Raw genomic sequence first — 23,841 nt, 5'->3', positions numbered from 1 at the left:
CAAATAAACCAGTGCTATGCACTGCACTGCAAAAAACATTACTTGTCTTATTATAGGGTAAGTAGAACCGCAAGCCATGGAAAATCCTTGAAGCTGTTGTCAACGAGTTCCGCCAACGACTGCGGGTGGCAATTGCAGAACTCAAATACTCGCCGGGAAAACGGTTACAAGTTGACGCGCTGACGGTTCACTTGAAGAACTTAACCCCCCCGGGATGCCCTTGAAGCGAGTTTCATGAGTTTTTTTGGCGGAGCCTATGAGGAGTTTGAAAGATCGTGGAATCAGAAACATCGGATGGCCTCCGAATCTGATTCACCAAGTGGCTTTGACGTGTACGACCACGTGGTCGCGTTTTTCTGTGTTCACCTCCACGAAGGGTATTTGTTTACGATTAGCATACATAGGCCAATTTCATTCATTAAGGATTGCATGCGGCAAAGAGCTCCGCGCCAGAACCAACCATCGTGTCAATATCTTCAAGTCGTCAGTAACCTCGCAACACGAACGCTCGAATAGAACCACTCACATTCGAAGAACGTCTCAACAGGGATCATGTCCAGCTTACCCAAAGGAGTAGACGTAACCATCGGTTGACCACTCCAAAGGACTCTGAGGTAATACTTCCCATTGTCTTTCTTGTACAGCTCGAACACAGCTTCGGACCCCCTGTTAGATGAAGAGGAGCGTTAACTTTTGGTCTCCTTGAGGTCACACAGTACCTACATCCCAGGCCAAACCATCTTGTCAATTTGCAAAAAGCCCATCAAGGAAGCCATGGAGCCGTCATGTCCAATCTGCATGCGATTCTCCGTCAAAAGCACTAGTAATGGCAGAATCGGAAACAACAACCCACGTTATGATAATATTTCACTCCGCTCGACCCGTTGATCTTTCCTTCCAATCGAGCCTTAAGCTCCACAAACCATGCACCGAAGTGTAACGCAGAATAAGCCGTTGAGTTGACCGCGTCCCGGAAGTAGTATGAATATTCGTAGTTCCCTAGGCGGTACACAGTATTCGCCTCTTCTTCAGTGACACAAAGGGTGGTGTCATTTGTGCTACATGGGAGTGACTTGGAGTGGCATTGCTTGGCACTGAGATTGTCGTAGTAGCTGAAGAAGAAAGGAATTGAGTATCATCTTCAACAGTAACAACGGAGAACGTACTGGTCGAAACTGATGTGCCATCCAGCCGAGTCGTTTCGGTCGATACCAGAAACTCGATCCAGTTTGTCATACAGGGCTGAGGCTGCCGTTAGATGTTCCGTCCAGTCTGGGTTGCCTATTGAAGATGGTTGGTTGGTATCCCAAAAAGAACTGGGAACGTAAGACCTACTTCCCGTATACGCGGAACGGATATTGTCTGCAGGAGAGCACTTGTAGGAGGGTTCCAGGGAGTCGATACCATTTGATTGAATGACTACCTGGACTGGGGAATCAAGAGGAGTATCTGGGAAAAGACCTTTTGCGAGCCCAGAAGCGACTTGCGAAGTAATAACGTTGTTCGTTACGCCTGAGAGAAAGTAAGTTAGTCAAAAAGCATGAAAATAACAAATAAACAAGTTCAGTTACGTACGTATGGTGGCTTGTGAGGGATCGTGTCTTGATTTAAGACCAAGAAGTCGTGAATAAACTTCGTGCAAGTCCTATTTTTAGGATTGGCATTAGCCTTTACAAACGTGTGTCCGAATGTAATGTTCACACTAACTTTTCCATGAGTAAGGGAGTCTTCCAACCCTTCTGGAGTTATGGCGGGGAATTGGCAACTGATGGACGCAAAGTCAAACGCATATAGTTTTGAAATACTGGATTAGACGAACTTTGAGCCAGGAAAACCAGGGCCCACGGAAGTAGACCATGGGTTGCTTTTATCATTGAACGAGTTCCATTGGATTTGCGCAACGTCACTACTAGGACCTTGAGGTCTGAAAGGAAACTTAGTGAATAATGTGGATACAAAAAATACCCGTTTACATACCCTCGACCACCGTGAATCTGACCGGCATTCCTGCAATCCCAAGTAACGTCTTCTTTAAAGAACGTATTCGAGCCGTATGGTGTCCGTTTTTGATGCCGCTGAATGACTTCGACATATTGAAGTTCGAAATCATTGGATGGTGAACTGTCAAACGTCATCAACCGAGGTTCCAGTGGCCTCCGTGCGTGCACTACGACGTACATGTATTCCCGTTTCCTTACATGTGGCATATTGCACCAGTTGTAGATCCCATAGAGCGAATTGGGCGTGTCGGAAGAGTTGAAAATCCCTGGAGGACCGTTTCCATTGAGTACGAAGGTGAGATTGTTGGTGTTGCTCGAGATCGGTGGATAATGTGTTGGTGAGGATATCGCAGGAGCAATGACGAGAAGTATGCTTGTCGATAATATCCTCAACATCTCTGTAAGAATTTAAAGGAAAGACTTGAGCATTACAACTCACTTCTTTTATATTTATCTTGACGATGATGAACGTTTGCGGCAGTCGTTGCCGGGCCGAGTAATTTAGAACCACGTTCCGAGATAAGATCGACTAAACTCTCGCTCTCGTTCTTCTCGTCTTTCCCAGCATGCCTTCCTTACACGTTCCGACTCTCAGAATTCCTCGGTAGAAAAATGGTCACTCACACAAGTGATGTTGTTGTGGAACTCCCTCACCGAGCGAATCATGTTCGCCGCGTCCGTTTTTCAAGAAAACCGCGGACCCATCCCTGATGATTTGCAGATGGTTGCTTGCGCGGGCAGGTCAAAGCCCCGAAAAACCCTGCAAGGCCGAGAAGTCCACATTCCAGTACTTAAAGATAGACACAGTCGAGACGTCTTTGGAACACAATCATCATGTCCCGCTCACCAAGTCTCCAACGGCACGAGGAGGACGTCCAGTCCAAACCGGCGTCTGACTCTAATACTCGCCCCGAATCCGACGAAAAACCCATTGGCGCGGTTTCGCAAGCTCAGCTAGTACTTCCAGATGGTGGATTGCAGGCATGGTGCACTGGTGCGTGGACAGATTCTCTTGGCAAGGTACTCTTTTGACTGGTTGTTCCGGGACAGTACTTGGAGGTTTTTTGATTCAGTTTTGCTGTGGCGGGTATGTTCGACTGTTGATCCCAGTCATACCAAGAAGGCTGACCACGCCTGATCCTCTAGCTACTCTATTTCATTTGGTGTATACCAAGGCCAGTCGACGCCCCGCAGAGAGTTCTCGAAACATTTCCTGACACCACTCTAGATTTCTACGTTCGTGAATACCTCACGAACTCGAACCCCTCGGCAATCTCGTGAGTACCAACCACTCCTCCCGGGACTCGAGGAGATCGTTAATTTGACTAAATCCAAAATATAGTTGGATCGGAAGCTTGAATGCTTGTTTGCTCATATCGGGCGGAGTCGTTGCTGGGCGATTGTACGACCGTGGATACTTGTAAGTAGAAGGTCCCTCATTCACTTTACCGCAAAAGCCTCATCTACCGTCACCACAGTTATTGGCTCCTCTATGGAGGTTCTTTCTTGACCATATTCTCCCTCTTTATGCTCTCGCTAGCTAAGCCGAACCAGTACTATCAGGTTGGGGTTCCCTTGCTAGCACCAGTGGCCCCTTTGACTCTTTTTCTCCTTTTCTAGATATTCTTAAGTCAAGGCATCGGTGCTGGCCTGGGTGGTGGACTCACATATATCCCCAGCGTTGCCATTACTGCTCAGTATTTCTCCAAGAAACGCGCTCTGGCCATGGCGCTTATTACCGCCGGAGGTTCTGTTGGAACGATTGTTCATCCAATCATGCTGAACAACACACTCGGCAGGTTAGGGTTTGGGAACGCGGTTCGCGCCAGTGCCGGTTTGGTGGCAGGGCTACTCGTCATTGCTTGTTGCCTTATGAGGACGCGGACGACGACCCGAAAGCAACCTGCTGGAAACTCAAAGGCCATGTTGAAGGCGATCACCACCGATTACGCATATGTTGCCGCAACTGCTGGGTATGTCTCCTTTCGAGAGCGAGCCCCTGAAGACTTCTGAAACTCGTTGGCTATTCCAGATTGATGCTTTTCTCTATCGGGCTGTACTTCCCGCAATTCTACATCCAACTTGATGCAACGAAACACGGCCTCAACAAAACATTCGTTTTTTACTCGGTAAGGACCGTCTGTTATGGGGCGTGATTACCATAGTATGATGCACTTACCAATCCTGTCCTTGTAGCTTGTCATCTTGAATTTTGCCAATCTCCTGGGGCGTCGCCCCATTCCCAGCTTACTAGCAAACATCCTAGGAGTGGAGAATATGGTCACGGCTTCAGCTTTTGCATGCGCTGCAGTCATTCTCGGGATGATAGGTCTTAGCAGTATCGCAAGCGTCGTTCTCATCGCGCTTGTATATGGATTTGTGTCCGGGGCCTGTATGTGCCAGTCCCTCCTATGTCGCGGCCGGCTGAGACTAACAGTATTCTATACTAGTCATTTCACTGTCAAACCCCTTACTGGTTTTACTCACAAGCAACATGTCAGAACTTGGGTAAGCCCTGTGTTTAGCACGCCAACTTTTCTTTTCTGATTTACTTACACTGCAAGGCTGCGGATGGGTATCGCCTATTTCTTTTCTGGTAAGTATTCTCACTAATACGTATCATATCATCCTAGAGTCACTTATCACATCTTGTAGGTATCGCGGGTCTTATCGGTATGATCTACCTTTGATTATCCGTATCACCGTTATTGAATCCACTAGGTACGCCAATCGGAGGGGCGTTGCTTACTAAGGAGTTCATTTGGTGGAGGCCTGCTCTTTTCAGTGGGGTAAGTTGTACCCCTTCCATTTTTTCGGGCTTCTCTAACGGCCGGACATTCTTTTAGTTGACATGTCTCGTTGGAGGCGCGTTTTACGTTGTCATGCTTGTGATATTGAGGCGAAGGAAGTTGAAAGGTGGCGAAAGTCACGCACCGTAGCGAAAGTTTAGTCGCATTGTTTGCAGCCATAGTTGTCGAGTGCTCAAGAGTTCATACTGGTGTGCCTTCAATACGGTCAGGACAGTTTGTCGCATCGTTTCAGGAAAACTTGTAGTCTCATCATGGAGGGCACTATTTGAGCATAGCCCCCGTGGGAACTGCTTCTTCAGTTTCGAATTCAATGGCCGTGCCTAGCTTGTCGATGACGGTCGAGGAACCACTGTGTAATCCCACTTCAACCCACATCCCAGGTTCTCCGGTGTCTCCAGAAGGAAAACATACCGAAGCTATTCCACCGACACCGCTCAAATCTAAAACCTCAAGTTAAACTACACTCCGGTTGTTGAAACGCGGTCGATGTGAGGGAGGTTGTAATGAATACTGCTCCTTCGTCTACAGCAGCTGAGTATTCGATGGGCTCGAGCAAACATGAGAGACCAATTCAGTGACATCAATACACGCTTCCTACACCATTAACCTCCCCTACTTCTTCCAACTCCGGGATCGGTTGCTCGACCCCATCATCCGAAGCTCCTGTTACTTCCTACTTACGAACTCGAAAACCATGAGAGACTGCCTGGCGATGATGCGAAGGCGTAAAGGTCACTTTTTTCGTCGAAACGGTTTTTGAGTAGCCCTTGTTATGACTCAAAGAGATAATTGGTGAATTTATCATCTTCTGACTGAAATCTCCGTATATGTCAGTTCTCAAGTCATTTCCGCCTCTTCAAAGCACCGAAAGCGGTCGAGAGAATTCTGATTCTGAAACTCCTTGTTCGTAGGGACCATATGGCAACAAATTGCAGGCACCCTCTCCCACAAGTTTCGCAGCATCGTTGGAAAGCCAACGATTGCATCAGAAGAGAGGCAAAGAAAAAGAGATAGATTTCAACATGGAAAGGAAACATGATGATGGCTTATACTGGTCAAGCAAACAAAAAAGGTGGGTTGACAGAGAGGGTGGACAAGAAGAGGAAATTGGGTACAAAAGGCTGGAGAGCAACGAAGGACACATCGGTTTGAGTGACCGACGAGAGAGAAGACAGGTCCGAAATCCATAGCAACGAAGCCGGTTAGGCCTTCGATATTCTATTGGTGGTAATGCGCAATCCTCCTGCCAAAAAGTTAGCCGAGCGTGCAGTTCCCACGGCTGGCCTCCCCGCCAAATGCTGAATTAAGAACGGCGAATGAGTTAATCTCAACATCGGCCACATACTCACTCAAACTCTTTAGGGATATCAATATTTGGGATGAAAATAAGATGATTTATCGGAGAAAAATCCGGAATTTAGTGAAATGCCAGCTTTTGCAACATGTAAACACTTGAATAATGGGAAATCTTTACTTATTCTCCGATAAATCATTTTGAATTGTTGCAGAAACCTATTTCCGAGTGTTTTCGGGGAGCCAGAAGCTCCAGGAAGCTCAACTAACTATTCTCCGCGGAATGAGTGAATCGAGTGAAAATCGAGTGTAAACATATGTAAACAAACGCGACGCGCTCGTCCAGAACACATTAAACACGCTGAACACCCCCAATGCTCTGTGTCTATGCCTTTCCAGCTCATCAAAAATGAAATGTCAAGGAGAAATTCAAGGACTATATTGGATAGAGGAAGAGGAAGAAACCGTTCTCAGAAGTACGAGGAGTTGCAAAGGCAATTGAACGGTTTAATGCCGGGGTTGAGTTGGAGGGTGCAGGAGAGCTAGAGGAGGACGTTGTGGGGTTATAAACAGGTGTCGCTGGGCATAGGAAGGTGGGAGTGGGAGACGACGAAGCAGAGTGCGGCCGGGGAGCTTCTCTGATGAATATACTAGTAGTAGTAGTAGCGCAGTGGACCAGCCTCAGCGCTGCCGAGTATTATAAGTAATTCAATATGGAATTTGATGAATTCTCGTGATAGGTATATCCAAATACAGCCATTCATTTGTACTACCCATTCCCATAGTCTGTACTACGATTTGAACTCTACACGAAGTTGCATATCAAGTTGAAAGTCAGTGCTCATATTCGCCGCGTTTCAGACGCGACACCCGCCAAATTAGTGCTGACTAAGCGCACGCTCTCAGAACCGGCGTTGCGCATTACCACTATTGGAAGAAAGAAAATCCATTTGCCAAGATATGCGAAATAAACATAGATTTTGGGTGCGTCCCCACTCAGTTTGAATACGTCGTGCTCCTTCTCGGCCGTTTGGACAAAACTTAGTCTCTTCGTCGTTTTACAACATTCCTTTAGGCCGTACCGCCGGCAAGGGTCGGACTCCGGAATTTCTGCGCTTTTCCGTGTACCTCATTGTGAAACTTTCTGACTGTTGGGAGAGAAAGGCCAGGGCAACGAGAGCAGCCTGTGCCCGCGCTTCAGTCAAGGTACGAGCGTGACCTGTACCGTGATGGAGTCCATTTACTACACAATTTTATCAGTAATGATTCCAATAAGGAGTCGAGATGGACTCACAGAAGACGCTCGAGGTCCAGGTGGGAGCGTTATGAAGGCCCGTGAAGGAATCCATGTATTCGACACTGGCACCAGCGGCCTGTGCGAACTTGTTGAGCCGATTTCTGTGAACAACTTTATAGGACGTTTTGAGAGCTATATCAGAAGTCGGGCAGCATACAAACCATCGGCGGCCGTAGCCGTAGCCTCGTAAGGCCAATCGCCAGCGGGTGGGTCAACAACACTATCAGTAGACGACTCCAAACGACGGTGCAGATTCGTGTCATGCTTGGGGGCCAGAACCTTCTCCGAAGGACGGGATGATGCCGCCACTGTAGCATAGGAGCGCAGCAAGCTTTCGGGGAATTGAGTCTCGTTGTGTTCACGTTCAATATAGCTTTGAAACTGCTGTCGATGAACTTCGAGCCGTTTAAGATAGTCTTTGATAACTTCTCGGTCGACCTCGCTGAAAATGAATCGGTCTGATGTATCGCGCGATGCTGCTATTCTGGTGAAATCAACAACTTCCTTTAGCATTCTGACGGGATTGGGATACGTCAGAAAAGGAACCAAGAGACGAAGATTTACTATACACACAGTGTAACTTTAGTAATATGAGATTCTAGAAACAGAGAAATGGTTGCATTTGGTCTGTGTTCTTGTTTACATATGTCCACGACAAGACACGCTAGAGCCGGCGACTGCTTTGCCAGGCGCTGAAAGGCATTCCTGTTGGAGTGAGCATCCTTTTCAAGAGTAAACCAGGAGTTTATCAACAAAACAGGGAGTTATCGCACCTCAGCCATCTTGACTATCTCGAGAGCCAGTTCAGGAACGTCACCTAATCCTGCGACAGGTATTATTCCAGCAACTTCAATCATGATACTGAGGGGAGCAGTAGGTACTGGGACAATCTTTCCTGGTCGATGACGTTTCACATTACTTCCACTCAAGCCACTAGAGCGTGCCGATGGATCATATGGGATATGTCTAGGTGACTGTCGATTTCGTAGACCTCCACGAGATTCAACGCCTGTAGAGAAAACAGAGACAGATCCGTCCTTGTCTTGAGGAGATGGAATGGGCGATTCAGCAGCGATAATTCGGCGAGGAATGAGTTCAAGGCTGCCATGAGATGTTCTAGCTCGTTCCGGGTCTCTGACTGGAGGTCGATCTTGGAGACGTTCCCAATATCTTTACAAACCAAAATGTCGAGTCAGAATCAGATTGAGCAGATCGATAGAGTGTACCACGTACGCAATGACAGCGGTGGCGAGAGAGCAAATAGTAGCCCTAACACCAAAGACCACAGTCAGTGCATGGGACTGTTTATTAGCGACGGCGTTCACCACACTGAATAAAGCATTCGCCACAGCCAACACCATCGTACAGAAGCCTATACGCCGTTTATCCTTCTGAGATAAATGTGAAAGGAATATCATGGTTCAATGTTGGTTACTTTGGTTGCGGAATAAGAAAGGTGGGTAAAAGCTGTTAACATAGTGGCGGTGGGCAGCATCGTGTTTTTGGGTCACTCGTATTTAATTGTTTCTGTTCGGTGTTGGGATTTTGAGGGTGAAAAAGTATGGTTGGGGGTTTCGAGAAAGCGGAGGAAACGGAGTTAAGAGAGCGGCAGTCGTTCTCGAAAACCTGCGCCGCGTCTTTTTTCCTCCTCGATCATCAACGTCAAGTTGCAATATTCACTCCAGTCTAGTACTTGCCTTACACACATAGATTACAGAATCTCGGCAACATCAAAGGCAATGAAGAGGGCTTACCATTGTAAGCATGCATGGTATCTAATACAGCCTGTTGAAATGCCATTGCCTACTGTTCTGCCACAAGCCTTGCGCTGAACGATACCAATTTCTCCGCAACCTGTTCTACCATCTCTCTTTCTACGAGCGTGTTCTTCCAATCTTCAACTCGTTTACTCCAAAACAGCGAGGCTCCTTGGGGCAAAGCAGCTTGCTCATGAGCGTACCAACATCCTGCTAGACCACCATAAACGGCTCCCACAGTATCAGCGTCATCTCCCAGGTTCACTGCGAATATTGCACCCTCTTCGAAGGTCGACGTCGCCAAGAAACTGTACAATGCCGCAACCAACGTATGGAGGACATACCCTGAAGATGGAAGTTGCTTTCCGGTGGGAGCGTGAGGTTTGAGTTTGTTCTGCCGATGCGAGAACAAGGACTCTGTTTCCGTGACTAGTTTCATGATAGGGTGGTACGAACGATAATGACGCTCTTTTTCGTCTTCAGCTTCTGGTGTTTCGGGTGCCGTAGATGGAAGGGAAAGCGCGTCGCGAAGCTTTGGGACCTTGTACGGAAATTTTGCAAAGTACTCAAGCACTCGCAGTTTCGAAAGTTTCGACCTTTCGTCAGAAGACGAACACGCGGCTTTCATGATCATCGAAATCACACCTGTCCAAACTTCGCAAGCCTCTTGACACATCTCGTTGGGATGAGTCGTTACGCTACTCCTGCGTGCGTACTCCCGTGCCTTTTGTTCGTCTGGCCAATACGCCAGCCCAATGGGAATCACGCGCATTAAACTCCCATTCCCTGAATACGACTCGTCCTCATATGCTTCTTTGATTCTCTCGAATGCAACCTGAGGATCACATCGCGAGTAAAGGGAAATCGTACCCGACACCGTGTTACCAACATCAAAGCAACGTCCAATTGCCGAAAGAAACCCATTTCGCCTCCAGCTCGTGTAGGCAGCCATTTGGTCGTGTTCATCGAATCCGCCTGCTCCCTGTGGTGACGGTTGGTTGGAATCTAGTTTCGATGTGGATAATGAATGGGCAAGGCAAAGTGCCATGGATGTATCATCCGTCCAGACACCAGGAGGGAGACCGAAAGTTTTATTTGGGATCATCGATGAGATTGTAGGAAAAGAAAATCGATCTGCAAACTCCGCCGGACCTCCTAACGCGTCGACCATGGCGGTAGATAGTAGGGATAGGCGAATCTTTGTTGCAGGTGAAGCAAGGACAACGGTCTGTGCGTGCAGTGGTTCCATGGGTGGCAAAGAAGGGTGTTAAGTGGGGATGAAAGGTACAACCCTCTTTAGGGGCTATTTTATTCATTTCTGAGGCGAGGTAATCAGCAACATTGAACGTTGGACTCTGACTGACAGGTAGTGGCGTATTGTCTAAACAACATGCATATGGGTAACAGAAAGATAGATAGATACACAGCGCAGTCTTGGCGCAGTCCCTCGGCGGAATCTGTGGGAATCTCAGACGATACAGGCATGTCGGCCTGCAGGCTATCATCATATCCGTCTTCATCACTATCGTCTTCAAACCACAGAAAGCCCCTCTGTTCATACTCCTTCCATACTAGCATTATGTGAATGCGGCCTGCATCACAAATTTCCAGTGACCAAGATTTGAAGGAACGTTCAACGTTGATTATCATTCGCTCGCATCGAACCGCGTGTAACTAATTGTCGGAAAAAGTAATTTCGGTGTATAAGCGTTTATAAGCGTTACGCCTTTTCTCACAAGGGAAATTAGCCTTATGGAACCCTTACGGAACCTTATTTGCCGTACAACCGCGTGTCAGAGATTTTCCGGGAACCTCATAACCAGGTGTGAGAAAATTCTCGGCCCACTTATCAACGATTATAAGCCAAATAAGGCTTTATAAAGCCGAAATAAGGCTCCATAAAGGGTAAGGTCACCTAGTAACGCCTTGTGAGAAAAAGCGGACGTTTATAAACGCTTATACACCGGAATCAATATTTCCGACATAGCTTGTTCCATTTTGTACCTTATTTTTGCCCCCCATTTTGTCCTATCACGTCCGTCTCAAACTATATCATTTCCGTCAACCCGCTGCCACTCTATCGTTTGTGCCTCAGGCAGGTGTGCATGTCTTTGCACTATTTTTACCAACTTCACTATTTACTACTCCCTCTTACTTACCTCGTATTACGACAAGTAACATAAGCAAGCCACCGGACGGTCTCGATACCAAGCATCGCGGTTCCATGGGGATGATTGGCGGTGCGCCGTTGCGAAACGGTAGGACTGTCGATGCAGTACTTAATACCACCCAAGAAGGTAAAAAATCAGAATATAAGGAACTTGAGGTTACTAGGCGGTCGTTCAAGCTATTCGTGTGCCATCGAGGTCCAAGCTGCCATTACTAGTGCAGACTTTCCCCGAGTGTTGCGTATACAGAACAATCGAGTGCGAGCATAAGGTTCTAACCAACTTTTCCATCGGCTACAGTTCCCGGTTTCCCTTCACAGCGCTTGCGCATGCTGTGACGTGCAAGGTCTCGCTGCGACATGAAGTATTTCCCACATGTAGGGCACCCAAAGGCCCTTATACCTTCATGAGAACGCATATGGTCTAGAGAACAAGGTCAACCATCAGTTGGAATATGAACTCTTGAGCTCAGCAAGAACCTACAGGCAAAATTGTGATTTGATGTAAAAGTTGATCCGCATGGCTCGCATGTGTATAATCGAGGTTTTTTTCGACGTGAGGTGACGGCTAGAGACCCGACGGGACGGGCTGATTGACCTTCTACCAGGGGTTCCATATCCGAGAGAGCGCTGTTGGGCTTACGGAGATCGAAGAGAGGATGCTCTTGTCCTATCGGAAAAGGAGAAACCAGGAAGCCAGTCCCATCGTTTTCCGTCGAAGGAGTGGGATGTTCATAAGGTTCATTTATGATCTCTCCAAAAAGGGGATCGAATAGATTGTGAGAAGCAAGCAAATCTCGTGCAGAAAGATAGATCAGTGATGGGGAAAGGGATTAAACGAATGTTAAACACTTACCAGCCCACGGTTCGTGCGGGTTATCGAGTTCATGTCCCCTTACTTGACCATTATCTCGTTGCCATTCTGATTTTCGACTTGAATCACCCTCAGGATTTTGGGAGACTGAGGGATACTTGGCGTCATTCCATATCCGTGTAAAGGCGGGGTTATTCCAGCCAGACGTGGGCTCCAATAGACGATCCACATTCATTTCATTAATCCGGACCAAAACATCCGCCATGGTCGGTCGAGAAACTGGTGCCTCATTCCAGCATCCCGTCATCATATCCCACATCGAGGGCCGCAATCTCGCACAGTCCTTTGGGCGCGATGGATGGTGCTTATCTATCAAGACCTCAAAAACAATTGCTACCTCAGGCAATTCGTAGAAGGGAATCCGTCCGGTAAAAATCTATCCCACAGTTGACAAAAGAGAGCAAGATAGGGGTGGATAAAACTCACTTCATAACACACGCAAGCGTAAGCATAGACGTCGCTCTCCTTGGAAGGGACGCAACTTGGACCAGGTCTTAGTAGTTCGGGTGAAAGCCAGCGCATTGTTCCCTTCGAACGACTCGTTTCTGAAAGCCATAGTTGGGTGGCGGATATGCGCGATAGGCCAAAGTCTCCGATGCATGCCCGTAGATCGGGAGTAATCAATATGTTGACCTGAAGAAAAGCCAAAAGTAAAGGGTCGGTAAAGTTGAATCTGAAAATGCACATGCTCACTCCTTTAAGATCACCGTGGACGATCTTCATATCATGTAGATGCGAGAGACCACAAGCAACATCGTATGCCTATCGCAATATTGAACCGGCCTGTACGAGATTAGAAGAATAGCAACATACCAGCAAATCGTGATCGACAAGATCTGGAGAAGTATTCTTTAAGAACTGGACAATGTTTCCTTTTTCCATCCAAGGAGACACAAGGCACAATTGTTTCTGTTCCATGTCCGAGTAATAGATCCCCATGAAAGGCAACAAGTTCGGGTGATTTAGCTGACGCCAGATAATAGCTTCTTGCATATAATCCTTCAAAAATAAATAAGTAAGAATTTGTGGGGAGACTGATTGTATTTACGACGTACCTTCAGAATCTGCTTCACATCAGACGTCTCGAATGCCCGCACTACCTTCATACACACGAGTTGTTGCCCAATCCTCCCTTTCCATACATCCCCAAAAGCTCCTCCTCCAATTGGGTGATTGCCCAGCTTTTGTACACCCCAAATCGTGAGGCACTGCGGGTGTAGACCAGATTTTCTGGATAAGCGGATCATTAATCTGAATATTGAGGATTGTAGATTCTTTGAAACATTTGGATATTCAGCAAGCTGTCAGAAAGATCGAGGGATTAGGTCACTGTAAATTTGTTTGATTCGAATCACTTACTAGCTGGAATATATCAAGCCATTCCTGAGCACTGTCACCCCGAGTTTCAAGCAGCTCCTTTAGTTGTCGTTCGTCTTCGATTATCTCTTGAATATCCCATAGCACTTGGTCGAATTCGACCAAACTGGTGGGTTTTCGTGGTGCAAGCATCACTGTGACGACATGTCGACAAGGAAAGAGCTGTTGACAGTGTTGGACAGCCATCATCTTATTCGTGGGCCTTGAATCATTGAGAATAGACTCGGACAAGACTCGGACGCTCTCGGATGTGAGAGTGGCGCAGAGTAGTAGAACTTAGGACGCCTTGGAAGTTCCACCGTGCCTCGATGGTTTTGTCTGGCAACGATGGCGTGATGAGCGATGTTGTACAGTTACAATGGGTGAAGAATACGGTTGTCGCGAAGAAGAAAGGCAATAAGAAGGTGAAACCAGAAATCAAAATATGTAACTTACATGGGTATAGCCTGAGAGGAGGAAGTTAGCCTCCTCTCAGTGATCATGAACCTGCACTGAGTCAATTGTGAACTTGTTTTGAACCGTATCGTTTTACATCATAATCGTGTCGTCGTTCCAATATTAATATTCACGCAGTTGGATTCGACAAAATAGACGAAAGATGAACTTGTGTGGGGTGATAGTGTATTTAGCGTTGGTGGGTACCTTACTACCCTTTGCTTGATATTTCCCTAACTCAACAACAACAATAATATCGTTCGATCGCGTGGCTCGCGTCGAGACTAAGGGAAGTTCAAGCCCTCCAAGACTCGAAAATAACACCCTTGAACTCAACGAAAAAATGTGATACATAATGATATTTGAGGTTACTCTCTCACTGAGGTGGTGTCGTTCCTCCCATTCCTCGGAGTCCCCCTTCTACCTGCATCCCATCTTGACCACAGATATTTTGGACATCGAACCGTTGCCCAGAGTCCTGCTCAAAGTTGTTGAGAGCGTTTTCCAGCGGTACGAATAGCCCACTATTGAAGTCGGGCGCGCTTGGCACTGAAGGAGAAGTTCCTGTAACATGTCTTTCGGAACCAGGCCTGTTTACGTACGAAATCTCTCTGTACAACAGGGGCTGATCCGAGGTAGGACGACCAGCTGCAGGAAAGGGAGGGCTTAGTCCGTGCGGGCCATTCTTAAGCTCCAAGGCGTTAACGTACCATGCGATTGCCAGTACACGGCCTGTCCACGAGAGTGAACATTTGCAGCTGGACCTTGCAGTGGAGTGGTTTCAAGAATATGAGTAACTGGCGGACGCTCTATGTCGTTCCATATCTGCGTGAAGGTAGGGTCATTCCAACTGGAAGCCAGTTCCAATCGACGATCCGCATTCATTCCGCGCATACGAGCCTGAACATCCGCCATGGTCGGTCGAGAAAATGGCGCTTCGTTCCAGCATGTCACCATCATATCCCACATCGGGCCCCGCAGTTTCTCACAGCTCTCAGGACGTGAAGGATGCTGTTTGTCTATCAAGACCGCAAAGACAATTGCTGCCTCAGCCAATTCATAGAAGGGAATCCGTTCTGTGAAAATCTATCTCACAGCTGAAAAGAAGATAGAATCCTAGGTGACATGGACACACTTCATAGCACACGCAAGCGTAAGCATAGACGTCGCTCTGCTTAGAAGGGAAGCAGTTTGGACCAGGCCTCAGTATTTCGGGTGCAAGCCATCGCGTTGTTCCCTTCGAACGACTCGTCTCTGAAAGCAATATTTGAGTGGCAGATACGCGCGATAAACCGAAGTCTCCAATGCATGCTCTTAGATCAGGAGTAATCAGTATGTTGACCTGAAGAAAAACCAAGTGTAAGAAGCAACCCAGTTAGCACAAGAATACGCTCGCTCACTCCTTTCAGGTCGCCATGGACGATATTCTTCTCGTGTAAATACGTCAGACCACAGGCAACATCATATGCCTATCGTAACCTTAAAATAAGCCGTGAGTGATTCAGAGGAGAATGTAAACGTACCAGTAGATCATGATCGACAAGATTGGGGGCAGTGTTCTTCAAGAACTGGACGAGGTTTCCTCGCTCCATCCATGGTGACACAAGGCACAGCTGTTTCCGTTCCGTGTCCGAGTAATAGATTCCCATGAAGGGCAAGAGGTTTGGGTGGTTCAGCTGACGCCAGAGGATTGCTTCCTGCATATAATCCTTCATGCCGATAAGAAAATAGACGGACTAACTGGGATCGTGCCGACATACCTTAATAATCTGCTTCATATCAGACGCCTCGAATGCCCTGGCCACCTTCAAACACACAAGTTGTTCCCCAATTCTTCCTTTCCATACATCCCCAAACGCGCCTCCTCCAACCGGATAATTACCCAGCTTCTCTACATCCCGAATTGTAAGGCATTGCGGATATAGACCGGATGCTCTAGAGAGACGAATCATTAATTTGAATATCCAGGACCGTAGCTTCGTGGCAGCGTTTGGGTATTCAGCAAGCTGTCAAGAGGTCAGAACGTCGTGAAAAGACCCAAATCAAGGTGATTTACTCGCCAGTTGGAATAAGTCGAGCCATTCTTGAGCGTCGTTACCATCTGCTTTGAGCAGTTCCTTTCGGTGCTGCTCATTATTGATGATTCCCTGAATTTGTTGAAGGACTTGCTCGAATTCCGGCGTACTCGTAGGTTTTCGTGGTGCACGCATCAGGGTACCTTGAGTGCTCTTCGTTATTCAATAGGCGTCGTGCATCGTGGGAGTCGAGACCGAGATTGAGTAGGGCTTTACAATTCTAAATTTCGCGACCTGGCTGAGTTTATTCATTTTGACGTGTTGGGTTCGACTTGGTAGAGTTTGAATTATGAGGACAAAGTTTAGAATTGAATCGTAGTCTTGACGTTTTGGATATGGCGCGGCTACAAACGCCCAGGTCCTCCACTCTTCAGCGGACTGTGGCACGTAAAACAGTCGACATTGTTGGGGAAGAGTTCGTCCCAGTCGCCGTTCAACAAGTTGTTCGAGGACCGAACCAAGCTTGACACGATCTCACGCCGACGCAATTGCCGTAGTCTATATCGTCCCAAGAGGGTCAATATCACCAGGATCAGCCTGAGGGACGAACAAAAGATTGTATAGATTTCACAAAGAAAAAGAGATAGATTTCCACATAAAACGAAACATAAAAAAACCTTATACTTGTAACATGAGATTACACACAAATAAAAAAGGAAAGTAGACAGAGAGATTGGAGGGATATAACAATGCAAGAGAAAAATTGAAATTGGGTGCGAAAGGGTGGAGAGCGACTAATAGCATTTTGGCTTGCAAATGACGGGAGATGTGAGAGAAGACCAGTCCGAGATATAAAATGGTATAGCAACGAAGTCGGTTAGGCCTTCGAGTATTTTTTTGGGAAGAAGAAAATCCTTCTAAACATCATCTTCTTTAATCCTATCGTCCACCCTCTGCCGATGCTTTCTATTCGTTAGGTGCATTTCGAAGTTTGATAAAGTCTCGCCCGGTCCAGGTTTATACAGCTGTAGGTACACCAGATCGTTATCAAAGGTTGTACAAAAGACACGTTGAGGAACTCGCCTTTCCAGGACAGTCTGTACACTTGATCCTCCATTCTGGTTCGAGACCAGGAGCCATCTTTCTCAAGACCATTTCAAAGTTGTCGTTCGGGTATTTACTCTGCTTGGCTTGCATCGCAGCTGTCAGCCATTGTGGAGGCCACGACTTCGTTCCAGAAGTACTCGAAGGTGCACTCACTGCTGCCCCTTCCTCCTCCTTCACGTCTGAACTTGGTGCGTCATGGGTATCTAAAAGTGATGGTCTAGGCGATATCGCTGAATTCGAATTTGGCATTGGCGGCTTCGGAGATGTACCCCCACGAGCAGGGGTATTGCCATTAACCTTCAAAGCCAATGGGCTCTCGGATGCACTGGAGGTAGTTGACAACGTTGGCGAGACTGCCCTAGCCGGCGGACTCTGTCTTCTAGGAAGCGGTGTCTGTCGTCTGGAAGGTGTTTCTCGGTCAGACATTGCAAGATCCCTTCGCCGTGTAAGAGGTGTTGCGGGTTCTGGTGTTGCGGCAGCACTTGGATTTGCGCCCGAGCCCGGAGGACGACCTTTACGCTTCGGAGCGGTGAGAACTGACTTTGATAGCACCTCGGAATCCCGTTGATTCAGATGGAAGTCGGGGCTAGTGTTGTATTCCACGGGTCGAGGTCGACGATGACGATGCCAGTATTTACCTACAGAAGGGAGATTATTTGTTGTCGAACGAAGAGATCATTAGGATAACTTACCACACGTTCCACACTGACTTTTATCACCCAATGGTCCCTTCCGTCTACCCACGGCTATGCTTTCCGGACAACCACAATTCGAACAGTGCCAGACGCCATCAATAAAATTCGCATGCTGTCCATCAGCAAACTCCTTCTCCTTTGCCTCTCTCTCAAGCTCTTTCGCTCTCTTTGCAGTGATAACGATAGTTTTCCCTTTCGGTGCCGCCATACCAGTACCGATGCTCATGGAACTCTCAGGAGCCCCACTGGAAGTGTTCGCACCGCCAACTGCAGTAGAAGGTATAGGAGCTGGGACCTTTGCTCGAGGTTTGAGGACTTCGGAGGGTACGGGAGGAGGCTTGTACAAGCCTTTGGGTATAGGCTTCTTGGGTTGTGGCGGTGGCGGGGGCTGCGGCTGAGGTGTGCTAACCAGTGAAGGAACCTGCCCAGGCAAGAGGGCCTGTCCCATAAGCGGACTGCTTCCATTCTCAGACGCCACCATGTTCGCAATCGTAACACTTGCAGCAGCGGCAGCAGCCCGTCTTGTCGTGCTGGGCATGATACCGGTGTTTCCGGAGGCGTTAATTCCCTCAGCTTCGCCTGTATCGTTGAATCCAATCGCTGGCGTCCGACATGTACGTATAGGTTCCCTGTCCGGTAGATTGACGCCGCGACGGCCACGCGTATTCCTCTTTCTTCTCTTGTAGTCCTTATCCCTCTCTTTCTCGTTGCGATCGAGCTCACCGTCGGAGAGATAGTCGAGTCTAGGTGTGAAGTTAACGACTTGTTCGTAGGCCCGGGGGGCTTCGGAGAGTGCAGGAAGGAAGGATTGACGAAGATCTTCGTCTTGGATAGGTGAGCCGTCAGGAGGTCGACCGACGAGGTAGAGGGACTTTTGGTAAGTCTGAACTTGTTCGCGTATTGAATGTGCAATGGCGGTCCTGAAATTCCCTCTTGTCAGAAAGTCTCGAAATGAGAGCAATAAGAGGTACATACTTGAACTCGCCACTCAACCCAAGATCTTGTGCATATATTTCTGCAAATAATTCAGGCGAAGAGGAGACATTGTCGATATCCCATTCGAACTGGTCATCTAGTTTTACGGAGCCAACTATTATGTCAATCTAGTGGAAAATGAGCACGTTGTAGTCCCGATCAAAACATGTAACGCACCTTGATCAAAATCCTTAAATCGTCACGCATCATGGTCTGGTCGACTTTCATCTGTCCCACCTCCATAGGTTCATCCACCACCCCATTCATCATCGTATTCTCGTCATCACCATCATTCGGATCCTCCGTACGACCAGAGATCTTCCTCCTCTTCCTCTCCTTCTGATTCTCCTGCCCTCTCACGCGCTTTCTCCATCCTTCCCACCATTTACTTTCCTCCTTTCCGATAGCACCTTTACAGATGGCCATCTCTAATTCATGACGCGGGATAGGTAAAGGATCACCATCCTCCGTGTACTTCGCCGAATGGGCTTTGTAATCGCTGATTTGATCCTGTATCTGCTTGACTATCTGCGAATGATAAGATGGTGCAAGACCGTAGTCCTCTACGAGAGATTGAGCGAAGGATTCCGGTGATACGACGGGGTCTGTCGCGAACCTTAATCTCCAAGACAAAGAACAAAACGTAAAGTAAATCTTACCGTTTAAGTTCCAAACAAAGGTATCCCTCATCTTATGATGATCGACATCAAACTCGAGCCGTATAGGCACGAGCTCCTCTGGCGTGTCAACGTCTTCCGGTTTCAGTGTTCGCGGACTATAGAAGAAGGTGCATCAGTCTCCATCAGGACCCGCCAAAAAAGAAAATTAGTGAGCCGAGAGCATATTAACTTGTAATGAAAGTAAGTCAAACGAAAAAACCACTCAAACACTTACACTCTTAATCCCTCCCTTCTCACCACCTTGCTATCTTTCCCTCCGGCATCCCTACCATGTCTTCCCCTAGAACTTCCCTGGTTAATCCCCTGCTGTGCATCCTTCTGCTTGACATGACGAGCCCACTGTCCAGGATACCTCACATCAAACCTCTTATCCACAGGTCTCCCAGAAACACCCGCATATCTAGCTTCCCACCACTCCCAAGTAGGATTGAGCCATTTTCCATGAGCAGCACCCCCACGTTCCCACCACGCACCCGAATGGAGGGCTGCGCGATCCAAACCATCAGCATCAGGAGCAGGTAGTACGCCAGGCGTAACATGTCCAAAACTATCCTTCATTTCCTTCGCCATCCGCTCCTTTTGTTTCTTCCAAATACCCAACCCCTTCTCCTTAACCCCATCTTTACCCTCACGAGTCACGGTACCCTCGTAAGCCTCGTCGATCTTGATCCAGTTTTTGATGTTCTCAATCTCTTCCTGGTTCAGTTGAGGAATCGTCTTATCGCTTCCTACGACTGGAACGGGCGTTACGCGCGTTATGGCAGGATTGAGTGACACAGAGGAAGGTAAGGGAGGTGGTGGCTGCAGTCGTGTCTGAACGGGACCATTCGAAGAAACAGCTTGAGTACCGTTTGGGTTGGCTGGCGTAGGTTGTGAAGAAGGGGGCTGCGTAGAAGCATTAAGTGCTTGAGAGGCAGTGTTGGTAGGTGCCGTTTGGGATACATTCGACTGACCAGAGCTTGACTGGGACATCGCCGGGGTAGCAGGTGGAGGTACTGATCCTTGTTTGACTATGGGAACCTGTCCATTCGGTTGTGGTACGTGTTCACCTGAGTGCAGGCTATTCAGGCTCTCCATCGACGCGTTACTCATATTGCCTATGCTACTGCCCATGTTGCTACCAGGCATCGGTAACGTCATTCGATTTGGAGGTGTACCTGCCATTTTACTAGCGCTTCCAGGAGGAGGTAAAGAACCTTGTCTCGAATTGGGCGGATGGGGAGTATGATTTCGTTGTGGGATCTGTAATTGGGGGGCTTGAGGATGTGTAGGAGTCTGAGGCGTATGAGGAGGGGGCATTGACCCGTGGCGTTGCACAGCGGAAGGACCCTGGGACATGGGGCTCTGCGCATTCATCAGACCTACAAAAGAGAGTAAAAGTATATTAACAGCCAATTACAACCTGTATGCGTTGGGAAAGCTAACCTTGGGCATGCATTCCACCCATACCACCCATACCACCCATAGGATTAGCTCCCATCAGACTATTCGCACTTCCTGAACGTCCCATCATATTTTGGACCATCCCTTGAGGCGTCATCCCAGCAGTCACTATTCCATTAACGGGAATCTGTGACATCGAATTATTCTGCTGCATCGGTGTTTGAGACATAGTAGGCCGCGTAGGAGACGATGCTGTAGATCCCATCTTCGGAGTCGGGTGTGGTTGGCTTTGATTCGACGTTTGAGGTTGTTGTAGATATATGCTATCTACACCGCTCATGTTGGGGGAACCTGGTGGTACGCTTGATCGTCCCGTCGAAGGAGGCCGACCAGATCCACTGACGGTTCTTCCAAGGCCAGGCTGACTTCCCTGAGAAGTACCAGGTCTCGAACCAGGATGACCCATACCCATGGCCGTACCAGGTCTCGACATGCTCATCGACGTTCCTGGACGCGGTGGTGGTGGCATCATCTCGTGCTGTGAATGAGAAGAACCAGACGACGGAGGCCGTTCATGTAATGACTGTGGTTGCTGCTGGCCTTGACTGTGATGTTGGCCTTGATTATGGTTCGGAATATGCATCTGTCCTTGATTTGGGTGCATTGCTTGCATTCCACCTTGACCTTGACCTGTAGGACCACCATGACCTTGACCTGACATTCCGCCCATACCAGTAGCTTGGCTAGCAGCCTGCATACTCCTCATCCGTTCATTGACAATTGACCAAGCTCTGTGAATCACCATCTGGCGCTCGGGAAGAGGAAGACCTCGAAATTGATCGTTCGAGTACCCAAGATGGGATATGGCACTCGCGAGCATCGCTTGAGTCTGTGCATTAGGCATGTTCCCTTGAAACGGTGGACTGGATTGTGGTCCAGTAGGTGAATGTTGTTGTCCATGGGGCTGACCATGTAGTGTTTGAGGACCATGAGGTTGCATATTTTGAGGATGGGAAGAAGGTTGTGAATGTCCTTGAGCAGAAGACAGGGAAGAGGTATTCATTCCTCCTGCCATTCCACCACCCATTCCACCCAAGTTCATCGAGCTGCCGCCACCCATGCTACCGATCCCACCCATACCTTGACCTGGGTAACCACCTGCACCAGAATTCGAATGCATAGACATGCTTGTGCCCGGTCTAGCAATAGGTTCGGTCGGTGAGGTCATGGACGACGGTCCAGGGCTCTGGTAATTCGAGGCCATCGAGCCCATGTTGCCTTGATTCATAGGGTTTTGCATGGGGTTCTGTCCCATCGTCATGTTCCCCATGGCGCCCATGTTGCCGACGCTGCCCTGGTTTATTGACATTGGATTTATCGAGTTTGACATCATGTTGTTGTTGTTCGGCTGCATCGCGTTCATCGAGCCCATGCCACCACCCATGCCACCTTGACCGATATTGGACATGCGCTGCTGCTGCTGCTGGAGCAACTGAGTAGGCGACAACCCCATTCCCCCCATTCCGGCTCCTCCTCCTCCGCCACCGCCACCAGACATTCCCATGAGTTGGGCTGGATTGATGTTTCCTTGAGGGCGCATACCACCCATGTTCGACATGGACATGGCGTTCATGTTACCTCCCATACCACCCATATTGCTCATACCAGACATTGAGCCCATCGAGTTCATCGGGTTCATCGAACCCACCGAGTTCATGCCACCTCCCATACCCATACTTCCTATAGACCCACCCATTCCACCCATGTTGCCACCCATACCTCCACCCATACCACCCAGACCGCCGCTCATTCCACCCATACCGCCCATGTTGTTCATTGCATTCATGTTCATGTTCATACTGCTCATTCCTCCCATCATGTTGTTCAAACTGCTCATACTCGCGCCGTTCAAGTAGCCAGGTGTCACAAAGCCTTGGTTCGGCGACGAAGGAGGATTCTGAGCGTGATTGGAATACTGGTTGGAGTTCATACAGCTTGTTTCCGTAGACTACAAACAGGTAAATAAGCCACGGGCAACTTGTCTTCTCAAGGAACTCACCGAAGTGACTTTGTTATACTCGCTCCCTCGCTCTCTCTAAAACAAATGGCAAAACTCGACGCGCTATCTGATAGAAGAACATGGCAAAAGGCTTAAGATTAGAGGAACGGACACGTGGCGGAACACAAGAATCGAAACACTCGCCTTACAGCTGTCAAGCGACCCGAATGACCACCACTGGAAGACGATTACTGGATAGCGGATATACAAGCGAAGGACGGACTATGGTAAATGCATGATGAGTATGAAGTGGCTGTGCGAGAAATTGAGGAAAGGGAAGGGGAGGGGAGGAGGGAGAGGATGGGCGAAAATGGAGGGGAGGAGGGAACACACCGAAAAAACCAGTGGAATAAGCGGACCGGCAAGGGAACGAAAGGGAAAGAGGGCGGACGGAAGTTGGACGGAAGATATTGATTTCCAAAGGGCCTTACTCTCAGCCTCTCAGGCTGCAAGAAAGCTGTTTCGTGGCTGGCTGGCGAAAAACGCAACCAACCAAACCCGCAGTTCGTCACGCATAACAGCTGTCACATTACTCGGGAACCTGGCAGTCACATGAGCATCATCGAGCTCATCTTCCACGACGTCGACGACGGCCAGTCGACGAACATCGCCCATGTTCCAAGCCACTACTCCCTCGCTTCTCTGTGCCGCCTATCCTTTCAGACTCACGATCCCGTTTCCATACCGCTAGGCGATCTAGATCATCAAGTCAACAAGATTCATACGTCCCGTCCCCGGTGTCTCGGTTGCTTTCCGTCTAATTGTGGTGAAGAATGCTGGGCTGGGGTTCTGATCGAGATGGTGGTTGTGGGCAAAAAGGAAGCGGACCTCATCCATTTTATTTTTTCCAATACTCCGAGAGTCCGAATCAAGATCAGGGTCAATATCTCACTTACGTTCCCTCGCTTTCTTTACCC

At 48.3% G+C, this 23,841-nt stretch overlaps 7 protein-coding genes across 9 annotated transcripts; 1 reads left to right on the top strand and 6 right to left on the bottom strand.

Annotated features, from left to right (window-relative positions):
* Window positions 1-327: 327 nt before the first annotated feature.
* Window positions 328-2,494, bottom strand: E1B28_006566 (uncharacterized protein). The gene is made up of 12 exons (XM_043160747.1): window positions 2,440-2,494; window positions 2,179-2,373; window positions 1,978-2,121; window positions 1,820-1,924; window positions 1,708-1,765; window positions 1,576-1,645; window positions 1,336-1,512; window positions 1,167-1,281; window positions 854-1,112; window positions 724-794; window positions 527-666; window positions 328-474 (listed from the first exon to the last, which is right to left on the bottom strand). Exons 2-12 carry the CDS (start codon window positions 2,205-2,207, stop codon window positions 419-421), a joined length of 1,224 nt encoding a protein of 407 aa, XP_043012346.1. The 5' UTR covers window positions 2,208-2,373; window positions 2,440-2,494; the 3' UTR covers window positions 328-418.
* Window positions 2,495-2,541: 47 nt separating this feature from the next.
* E1B28_006565 (uncharacterized protein) lies at window positions 2,542-5,032 on the top strand. The gene is made up of 14 exons (XM_043151252.1): window positions 2,542-2,994; window positions 3,051-3,087; window positions 3,147-3,175; window positions 3,229-3,277; window positions 3,343-3,420; window positions 3,479-3,563; window positions 3,621-3,973; window positions 4,033-4,129; window positions 4,197-4,392; window positions 4,451-4,508; window positions 4,565-4,596; window positions 4,656-4,673; window positions 4,722-4,789; window positions 4,847-5,032. The coding sequence occupies exons 1-14, from the start codon at window positions 2,835-2,837 to the stop codon at window positions 4,937-4,939; spliced, it is 1,353 nt and encodes a 450-aa protein (XP_043012345.1). The 5' UTR covers window positions 2,542-2,834; the 3' UTR covers window positions 4,940-5,032.
* Window positions 5,033-7,055: 2,023 nt separating this feature from the next.
* E1B28_006564 (uncharacterized protein) lies at window positions 7,056-9,008 on the bottom strand. 2 transcript variants are annotated; one of them, XM_043151250.1, is made up of 6 exons: window positions 8,634-9,008; window positions 8,174-8,570; window positions 7,974-8,122; window positions 7,562-7,914; window positions 7,398-7,511; window positions 7,056-7,346 (listed from the first exon to the last, which is right to left on the bottom strand). In XM_043151250.1, exons 1-6 carry the CDS (start codon window positions 8,816-8,818, stop codon window positions 7,162-7,164), a joined length of 1,383 nt encoding a protein of 460 aa, XP_043012343.1. In that variant the 5' UTR covers window positions 8,819-9,008; the 3' UTR covers window positions 7,056-7,161. The 2 variants fall into 2 exon arrangements, with proteins under 2 accessions (XP_043012343.1, XP_043012344.1); XM_043151251.1 differs by having other exon boundaries at window positions 7,398-7,914; window positions 8,634-8,669; window positions 8,726-9,008.
* Window positions 9,009-9,030: 22 nt separating this feature from the next.
* On the bottom strand, window positions 9,031-10,556 carry E1B28_006563 (uncharacterized protein). The gene has a single exon (XM_043151249.1). It carries the CDS (start codon window positions 10,404-10,406, stop codon window positions 9,204-9,206), a length of 1,203 nt encoding a protein of 400 aa, XP_043012342.1. The 5' UTR covers window positions 10,407-10,556; the 3' UTR covers window positions 9,031-9,203.
* Window positions 10,557-11,350: 794 nt separating this feature from the next.
* E1B28_006562 (uncharacterized protein) lies at window positions 11,351-14,205 on the bottom strand. Of its 2 annotated transcripts, none has more exons than XM_043151248.1 (8): window positions 14,011-14,205; window positions 13,558-13,893; window positions 13,254-13,499; window positions 13,012-13,197; window positions 12,892-12,960; window positions 12,625-12,831; window positions 11,809-12,574; window positions 11,351-11,748 (listed from the first exon to the last, which is right to left on the bottom strand). In XM_043151248.1, the coding sequence occupies exons 2-7, from the start codon at window positions 13,762-13,764 to the stop codon at window positions 12,158-12,160; spliced, it is 1,332 nt and encodes a 443-aa protein (XP_043012341.1). In that variant the 5' UTR covers window positions 13,765-13,893; window positions 14,011-14,205; the 3' UTR covers window positions 11,351-11,748; window positions 11,809-12,157. The 2 variants fall into 2 exon arrangements, with proteins under 2 accessions (XP_043012341.1, XP_043012340.1); XM_043151247.1 differs by having other exon boundaries at window positions 11,809-12,120; window positions 12,181-12,574; window positions 13,558-14,033.
* Window positions 14,206-14,386: 181 nt separating this feature from the next.
* Window positions 14,387-16,220, bottom strand: E1B28_006561 (uncharacterized protein; the record flags this gene model as incomplete). The annotated part of the gene is made up of 7 exons (XM_043151246.1): window positions 14,387-14,658; window positions 14,721-15,096; window positions 15,146-15,352; window positions 15,411-15,479; window positions 15,534-15,719; window positions 15,771-16,016; window positions 16,071-16,220. The coding sequence occupies 7 exons, from the start codon at window positions 16,218-16,220 to the stop codon at window positions 14,387-14,389; spliced, it is 1,506 nt and encodes a 501-aa protein (XP_043012339.1).
* A 722-nt stretch (window positions 16,221-16,942) lies between these two features.
* E1B28_006560 (uncharacterized protein) lies at window positions 16,943-22,855 on the bottom strand (the record flags this gene model as incomplete). Its single annotated transcript, XM_043151245.1, has 8 exons — window positions 16,943-17,050; window positions 17,109-17,770; window positions 17,825-18,747; window positions 18,803-18,930; window positions 18,980-19,407; window positions 19,462-19,577; window positions 19,697-20,843; window positions 20,908-22,855. The coding sequence occupies 8 exons, from the start codon at window positions 22,853-22,855 to the stop codon at window positions 16,943-16,945; spliced, it is 5,460 nt and encodes a 1,819-aa protein (XP_043012338.1).
* Between the last annotated feature and the right edge of the window lie 986 nt (window positions 22,856-23,841).

Source organism: Marasmius oreades, chromosome 3 (assembly GCF_018924745.1).
Source record: "Marasmius oreades isolate 03SP1 chromosome 3, whole genome shotgun sequence".
Taxonomy (NCBI): Eukaryota; Fungi; Basidiomycota; class Agaricomycetes; order Agaricales; family Marasmiaceae; genus Marasmius; species Marasmius oreades.
The sequence above is the reverse complement of the archived record's forward strand: the minus strand, read 5'-3'. Positions and strand labels throughout refer to the sequence as shown.